The 8964-nt window shown below is 46.6% G+C and overlaps 1 protein-coding gene across 1 annotated transcript in view; it reads left to right on the top strand.

The window, feature by feature from the left end:
* T265_01106 (hypothetical protein) overlaps positions 1-8964 on the top strand; it is a gene marked incomplete at both ends in the record, with an annotated part of 35501 nt that overhangs the window by 5572 nt on the left and 20965 nt on the right. The window contains 4 exons of the mRNA XM_009165049.1: positions 80-301; positions 3551-3692; positions 5272-5450; positions 7114-7384. Of these exons, the coding sequence (XP_009163313.1) occupies positions 3676-3692; positions 5272-5450; positions 7114-7384 (467 nt within the window). The remainder of the gene's footprint in view (positions 1-79; positions 302-3550; positions 3693-5271; positions 5451-7113; positions 7385-8964) is intronic.

Raw genomic sequence — 8964 nt, 5'->3', positions numbered from 1 at the left:
ATAAAGGAAACTACTCACAAGGTTGCTGAAAAATCTTCGGCAGCCCACGACCGGTTTCGCCCTTCTTAGAGCTCATCAGGTAGGCGCAGTCCCCGAGTTTCCGTCAACCTTATGTTCTACTTGAACCCAAATTGGACTTTTCGAGAAATACAAATCGATTTGGTTTCCACGAGAGACTCAACTGAATCTCTCGTTTATGATATTCTACAACTGAATGTGCTGCACCCAGGCCGCGCCTACCTGATCCCAACCAAGAAGGACGAAGCCGGTCGTGAGCTGTCGAAGAGTTTTCAGCAACCTTGTGAGTAGTTCATTTTATGAACCATTTTTCGTAATGAGTAGCAACCTTGTGAGTAGTTCGTTTTATGAACCATTTTTTGTTCGTAATGAGTGAGTGGCGATCGTAATCATTGCAGTCATGATCTTGGAGTGTCGGTTTTTGAAGGCTGAGAACAATTATCAACTGAACCAACGAAGCGGCCCCCTTGGCGTCGCATTGTGCGAACATACATCATGATGCTTCTGGATTTCTCTACGTACCAAATCGAAATTGGTCATAAATTCAACAAACACCCGTCTTGAATAGTCCTCGGTTACTTTCAAATAATTACAGCTGCTCGTAGCTGAAATATGTATGTTGAGGCCGGATAGTTTAAACTGTGTTTCGCACGCACAATCGTTTCGGAGACTTACAGTTTAGCGTAGTTTTGTCTAATGGCCTGGTGTGATCGTGCCCGTCTACGCATCTCACACGAATGACGGCATATAGCAGTACATCTGAGTTCACCCTCCCCCCTGCGTCAATAGTACCACCGTGTGGCAAATTCTTACAGTGAATGGGCGGTGTGTGACGCTACGGCAATGGTTCTAAAGCAAAAGTTGAGTGACAGTGGAATGCGGACAAACAATCGAACTGAGGAATTAGTGTGAGCGGTGTAGGCAGCAGGGAGCAGTTTGGAAATTTCCGACTACTAATGCTATTAGAAGACGACGCTTACGTCAGCAGCGACAGTATGCAAAAATACAAGACAAAGCGAAGGGTAGCATCGATTAGTCTCATATGCCGGTATCTACCAGTTTGATCGGGGCGAAAAATCGCACACAGGAATAATAAATTGGTATTAGATTTAGAAGTTAAATTCCCCGAGGAAGGACTGGTTAGAAAAGGTCAGCCCCCAAAACCGCACACTCCGATCGCCCAACGGTTGACCGTGACCGCCGGCGCATTATCCAATACGGTCGAAATACTTTTAGAACCAAAGAGCCCGGTGCTGCTCAAAAGGCACTTCCTGTGCGCAGCCGCATCAGGAATGAGACAGTAATGCCTTATTCCCTGTGCCTTCGGGTTAGGCCAACCCCCTGCAGCCGAGCAGGTCAGACCATTGAGTCGTCGGCTCCGGGCAATGTCCCCCCCAAAAAAACCCTACATTCTCCCACTGCCTCGTGGGTCAGACTTTTGAGTCAGAGGCTAGGGTCAGGACCCCCGAGCAAAACCCTACGTCCTCCCACTGCTTTGTGGGTCAGAGTTTTGAGTTAAAGGTTCAAGGCGAGGTACCTCAACCAAACCCCCTTCCTCGGCCTGGGCAACCGGGAAGTATCATTTGCCCGCGCAGTTCAGCGTCCACCGATGTCCCATCCCCGATAGCGACCCTTCTGCACTTGGTTATCCTGATCGTGGTGATAGCTGCAGAAACCAACAAATAAACGAGATAGAAAGAAAACAGCAGTTTGGTATATTTTGATCCTTGGTCACTGTCCAGACTACCACAAGAAATGAGGTGGATACGTCGCTTTTGATTAGGTCACAGTTTTTCTCTTCTCCAAGCTTGGGAACTGCCACCTGATCGTCAGTTAATTAATCCACCCGAGTCACCAGTATTTCAAGACGCTGTTGAAACAGATACGACTGTTCTGAGTGAGTAGACTCAGGACTGGATAAAATGTTAAACAACGTTCACATCTATTACGCTTGTAGACGATACTTTGTGCGTGATAAAAGCAGACTGCGCCCAATAGGTCTACAGGTGGACGCGACGTAGACACTTTTGATAAAAAAACGGACTACTTATAAGTAGGTGGTGAAAACCCATGTTTCATATCCCCAACAGTTCCGGTTCTGTTGATCTACCCGATAAATCCCAGGGTATTAAATAAGCAAAACTTTGGCGGATCCGTGAGCAATGATGTGTCAGGCTAGTATTGGTTGGAATGGATGCCGCTTGCAATTGAATAGCTCTGGATGCTCTTGGAACCGTTGTTGAATGTTGCAGCCTCCAGACTTTCTTGAGGGACAAACGTATCGTGTAATACACCATCCCCCCTGAATCGACAGCTCCTGGTCGATCGTGTTCGTTTTTGATAACATCTTCCACGAACTGGGCAGCTTTACCAATATCTTCGTGTGGTTTCGGTATTCTGTGGCCTCTGATCTAATGGGTAGCTCAGTGGTTAAGGTACTTTCAGGAAGGTCGTCATCATTGATAGTGACATCAGCATAGAACTTTGTCGATCAAGAGAGCGGTCGAATACGTCGCAAGTGAAATTACAAATTTCCGCCTCAAGTCCAGTTGACAATCTACGTTGTTCATCTGTAACCATTTTTTCAGGAGTCCTTTGATCTACCATCTGTGATTAATGCGTGAACATCAGGAGGAACTTAGATTGTGTCTATCTCACTACGATTGCTTCCAGGGACAGGTATATCCGTCGGTTTATTTCCCGTCCGCTAGGCAAGTTTAATGGACAGTGCTCAGTCAACCAATATGCCTGAATCGAGGAGTAGGTAATGCCCGTGAGTGAGGAGCCACGTCGGGGGATTTGTTCCAAATTTAGCTTGATTGGGAGTGATAAGCTTTGTCACTCAGTTCAAAGAATAAGGTTTGTCCACATATTATGCCACGGTTAGAACAACGGATTCAAGTATCCCTTTGGAGAGAAATCAATGACTCTACCTATTGTTTAAGACGACAGAACACAATTAAATGCAACCCAACCATCTGATGATGCGACTGCGGTTCTGGCTTCTTGAAATGCAGACTTCGAAACGTAGAGACGTTCTATCTGTTTATGGACAATACAAGTTGTTTACAAAACAAAGAGACTAAGCTGTCCAAAAGAAGTGGAAGGTTAAAAACTGGTCATCGTGTAAGCCGGAGTTTGCGCATACTGCGGACTTTCTGTATTCTCATTTCATCCTGTCTTTACTGCCTTGTTCATCAGCAGCCAAGCGAAAATATCTTCAGTTGCGCGCAACGAAACCATTCGTTCGATAAACGCTGGGTTTCTGTTCTGTTTAGCCATGAGAAACATTTCATGATGGCTTTTCAACCATCAGTGACTGTATGCTGAGTGAGGTTTCAGAACAGGGGTCACTTGCTCAGAAGGAGCATAATGGCTCTCCTTGTCAGCCACGGCTTTGTGTGAATTCCTCTTGAAAAGCAGCCTGCCCTCTCACCACTGTTCTTCTTGAGACGTAGGATTACCTTATTGATGGGGCATCGCTAAACCAAAACTCTTGTCATCCCTAATCCTTCTTTCATCTCCCTTCCAGAACCGGAACCAGGAAATATATTCCCGACACACTTACCAGAATCCGCCTTACTGGCTGGACTCCGCTCTGGCCAGTTCCTTCGAGGAATCCTGCGCGTGTCCCGTTTTCGTGCTACCACAGAAGCCATGGTAACCCTAACAGAGTAGGTCACAGCGTTGTTTGAAGGAGTGAGAAGCGCCCAACTAATTTCTACCTCAAATATTTACTTGATGTGGCTGTTTGTCGTGTCTCGCGTGTTTGCACTTCGGTCTGCTTCTTATTTTACTGTGTTTTGACCAACTCTCTGTGTATTCTCCAGCTCAACGATGGGTACCATTGGAACTGTGTTGTAGGATTTGAGGATCATCTGGAAGCGTTGGTTTCGCTTTCTAATAGCCTTAGAGTTTGCTGCTGTTGGATGCTTTCGACACCGAACACCGTCTATCAGGAAGGTCACATTCTTGAGAGCAACCACTGAATGCCCGGAATCTACCGAGACTCTCAGATCCGCTAGATGTTGACCAGACAGACAACACCCCCTCAACATGCGGCACGTCACAACCTTGTATCAAACCCAGACTGCGCGAGTCAGCGTTGATCAGGCAACGCCCCCGCAATATGCAGTGCGTCGCAGCTCGTACCAAAGCCAGATGTGTGCGTCAGCATTAGACCAGGTTCAGACAGTGTCCTTCCAATAAATAGGTTGAGACCGGTGTACTTTTCGCACTCGCACTCACGCTCTCTCACTCGCTTGTTCGGAATATGGCTGTTGTGTTCCCTTCTGTGAGTCTTTTTTCGGCAACTAGGCCCTGGAGCGGGTCAGCAGCAGATACCACAGATTGACGAATCAGAAGACATAACACCGTCCCACATGTCTCTTGTGAAGGACAACCTCGGTGTAAAAAATACTGGTTCCCACACTATGAATCGTCCTTAGCCTGGCGGTGGTAGTTGTGGATTGGTGATCAAATGGTTAATTAAGTATTTACCTACTAGCCGGGAGGTTGTGTTTAAAGCACTCGAGAGTTTCGTGGCGCGCGGCGTGCTGATGGTTTCAGTAAGGATGAAGCAGCCGTACAGTGCTTCTCAGTTTCTCAGCTTCACGCACAGTACGTTTGAAAGCTCCCATGTTTCTTCACACTCGCAGCAAAGTTGGTTGTGACTGCCCCGACACCCTCGTAGAGTATTGAATGTCTCACAGGTCTCCCAGAGAGAAGTGTCGCCCCATCCATTCATCATTCAGTGACCCCTTCCAGCCCTAAATTCGCTGATATATAGAGTTTTTTCAAAACACCCCTCAAATTCCTTATAATGCTTTCTACTCGTGAGTAGTCCGGCCGGTAGCACCACTATCAGATGTTCGCTGATGCTTATGGTTGACAAGATTTTTTGCCACGACCCATTCACTGAGAATGCGGCGAAGCCTCAATCTATTTTGGAGAATGTTGGACGATCCTATCTCGATTTGAAGACCTGTCCTCGATCTTTCTGATAGAAGCGGATACCATTGTCTCTCTCTGGAGAGAACATATGAAGGTCTTTCTGACCGGAAGTGGCTCCCTTTGGGAGAGTAGTCTTCTGTTTGGAGGGAGGGTTGTTCCTCAAGAAATTGCAAACGACGTCCCCGTAATTTAGTGATCCAGTCGTTATTCAGACATTCTAACACCCATTGATGTTTACCAGGAGCATCGCTCTTGACCTTGTTGTTCGGGCTTTACGCATAGAATTTACTCCCTTTTCAGCGCCAGCCTTGTCAAGCACCAGCCAGAACTGAAAGAAGCTCTGGCCAGCCGAAGTGAGATCGCTGTAAATGGGGTACAGCATCGAAATCGTGCCATGGATGGTGACGTTGTTGTCATTCGGCTCTTGCCTCGTGATCAGTGGGGCCACGTGTCATCAAATATTAATGCAACGGAAAGCAGTAAGTTCCTCGGTCTCTTCAGCCTCTGAATCGGTTCGTGTAGGCTGTGGGGGCCAGCTTCACTGTAACACCGTTGTCCTCTAATTGAGAGTGATCGGTTATTACCTTACCTTTGTTTGTGTTCGTCTTCTAAGTTTGATCAGATACCGGTTGACTTCGCTGTTGATCTATCAGATCCTGATTGAAGTCGATGAGCTTGGATATTACTGTGTACTTCTAACAAACTAGTGTTTGTCTTTGTTGCCCGTCAACCTTGTATTTACGCTTGGCATGCTGTAGAAGACTGCTTTAAACAACTGTTTTTTATCCATTGCATTCCAAGTTGAAGCGACACACTCAACGGTCTAGATTATCTACTCGGCTATTCACTCTGTCCTCCTCTGTTTAGATCAATTTCTGGGCCAACTGGTCAATTTCTGCATCGGGACTGGTGTTTGAACCAATCTACTATGCTTATTTTTTAAGTAAGATTTTCACGAGTCGTTGATTCATGAGCAACAGCGTGTTACGCTGTTAGGTGTAAACCAGGTAATCTGTGTAAAACCGTTCAGCTGTAGCACGGTTTTGGTGCCTAGCTGCCATGCCACCCGGAAGAATCCTGAGGGCTGAGATGCTGCCAGGTTGTCCAAGCCTAGACAGGAACAGTCGAGTTCCTGAGATAAGGTTCGAACCATGGGCTCTGGGTTTAGTAAGTTCACGTTTTGATGACTGAGCTATCTCGAGCATGCTGAGAATTCCTCAACAGCTCATTAGCGGTTTCACTCTTTCTGTTCCCGTCGGTTAGTCCCCGAGTTTTTGTTTATTTGGTTTTCTACTGCCGCATCCAATTTTGCGAAAATAAAGTTATACCATCAATTACATCGAATTCTTAAGAAAAGACCCAGATGGTACCCAGCTGGATCTCTCATTTACGCCATTCGACTGTTCTACCTTGAGACCGTCTCATGTTTCAGATCGAAGGATGCTCACAGTATCGAAGTATTTTCCTCGGTATAACATACTACTGACAAACTACAAACTAATGCCATTTATTATGACGGTGATTACATGTGGTCTTTTGCCTCTGGGGCGAGATGGCTCAGCGGTTAGAGCGCGAAGTTGTTGACTGGAAAGTTCGTGGTTCGAACCCGACCTCTCAGTTTCCCCTGGCGGTATCTCAGCCCTCGTGCTTTCTTCGGAGGGCATGGCAGTTTGTCACTGAAAAGATGCTACCACTGAACAATTATTTTTACTATTATTATTATTGTTGTTATTAATAATGCTACAACAGTAAAGAGTACCACAAACCGGAAGCAGTACCTATTCGGAATGAATTCCACAATCGAAAATCATTCTCACTTGGGGAAGCAACGTTTTTCACTCAGTTGCATGTGGATACGAAGCGAGTGTCACAACTGCGCCTTACTAATGGCGCAAAACAGCTTTAGAATGTCCAACTAGGTCTCAAACCGTTTTCACCGTCCGGGCAGAAAAACTGCCTGTCTCTTTCGAGAAGCAAATGATTTTCTCGTATTTTAGTTAAAATGTTTGTTTTGTAGATTGTAACGAGTCTGTAACATCGCATGATTTGGAGTACACCTTCGTTTGTCATTGCCTTCCAGCTGCTTTATTGTGATGCATATTTCCATGGATTAGCAGCTTTACTAACTTGCTATTTTTTCAGACGCTGCTGAGGTTGTTAGCACGGCCGTTGGTGCCGTGGAACAGGCGACCGAAGCAGATCGTGCAGATTCCACACCCGCTGCTGCCCTATGGCCGAGCGGATTTGTTGTGGGTGTTCTGAGTCGAAACTGGAGAGATTACGTGTGCACTTACATACCGGAATCGGATGCACTCGTGGAGCAAACTGGTTGGGTTTTGGTGACTCCGTGGGATCGACGTATACCGCGGATCCGACTGCATACCACACAGGCGGCGACGCTTGCTAAAGAGCGGTGAGTTTGTTATTCTCTTCAGTCTGTCTAGTTTCGCCTGCTAGCATCGTTCTGTGACATTTTCCATCTGGATACCTGTACATTAAGATTTATCCATAACTATTAAGTTGACTTGAAATATAGCATCACTTTCTGGTGGTGATGGGTCCGATTCTAATCATCGTCGTCGACAGCATGACGTCAGTGTCCAACACCGATGCTTTGCTGCCGTACAACCACGATTTAATTGAAAGCCTTATTGTGAAGAAAAGAATAGAGGTGGACAGGGAAGGGATTTAGTGCTGGCTTACTACAATCATTCCGAGGTGTCTACACCTCCAAACAGTCTTTCAGGCAATCTGGATAGAAACTGATAACAAGAACGCCACTGACATCGGTTGGCAGCCACATCTTGTAGTGTCTCCAACCAGGCACAGTGAGGATCACGCGGTCCTCATCCTGGAAGGCGAGTAGCACCGACAGCACCCAAGCGTTTCGTGATCTCCATACTCCTCTGCCAAGTCAAGGGTTGACCACCTCTCTGTTTACGCCACTCTGAGCTGGGCATAGAAAACAGCAGTCTCTTCGGTAAACGATGGCTAGGCATACTGAGCACATGTCCCAACCAACGCAGCTTCTGGTGCTGGACACATTCTTTAATGGAAGTACCCGTTGCACAACCGAAAAGCGCTTTCTAACTGCTTCGTTACGGATTCGCCGACACCAGCCCACACGAGCTACGGTTCTGAGACAACGATTGTCGAACACCTGAAGACGTCTCAGTTCCGCTGCCCGAACAGGCCAAGTCTCACAGCCATACAACAAAACAGCCCGCAATGTAGCTTGATTCAGTTTGGCAACATCTTTGGTGATCCCATAAGAATGCCTCTTGTGAGGAGAAATTTCGCCCACCAAGAGTCGGTAACGAGAGTCCACGACCTGTGTCCCATGAAGGGAGGTTGATTTTCTTCCTCATCAGTTTCTGCAGTTCGCACTGAAAAAGAATTGAAGGGTTGTTACAACTTCATGGGTTTTCTTCGAAGTATGGGGCTTCTTGAGAGTGTATGGTGAGCTCTCTAAAAGCTTCCCTACAAAAAGTCGTATCAGATAAGGATGTCCACTCTCTCCATTCTTGTTCAACTTCGTAATTTATGAAATAATGAGGCGAACACTGGACGGTCTTCAAAACCCCGGTGTCCAAATCGTTGCTGGCGAGAGCGTTGTCGATTTGGAGTACGCAGATGACATCGCCCTCATCTTTGAAGACCAAAGCGAAGCGCAAGCCCTGTTGAATAAACTGACCACCATCATTCCATCTTTTGGCATGCGCCTCGCACCTTCAAAGTGCAAAGTCATGCTTCAGAACGTGCCGCCTGCGAACATATCCCTTACAGTTCAGGGAGAACCACTGGAGATTGTGAAAAACTTTACATACCTCGGTAGTTGTATTAGCCCTGACGGAAGTGTGTCTGATGAAGTCAATGCAAGAATCTCAAAGGCTCGAATCACGTTTGCTAATTTGCGTCACTTGTGGCGTCAAAAAGGCATCTCACTGGATCTTAAGGGTCGTGTGTACCAGGCTACAGTAAGGGCTGTGTTGT

Source organism: Opisthorchis viverrini (genome assembly GCF_000715545.1).
Source record: "Opisthorchis viverrini unplaced genomic scaffold opera_v5_11, whole genome shotgun sequence".
Classification (NCBI taxonomy): Eukaryota; Metazoa; Platyhelminthes; class Trematoda; order Opisthorchiida; family Opisthorchiidae; genus Opisthorchis; species Opisthorchis viverrini.
The sequence above is the reverse complement of the archived record's forward strand: the minus strand, read 5'-3'. Positions and strand labels throughout refer to the sequence as shown.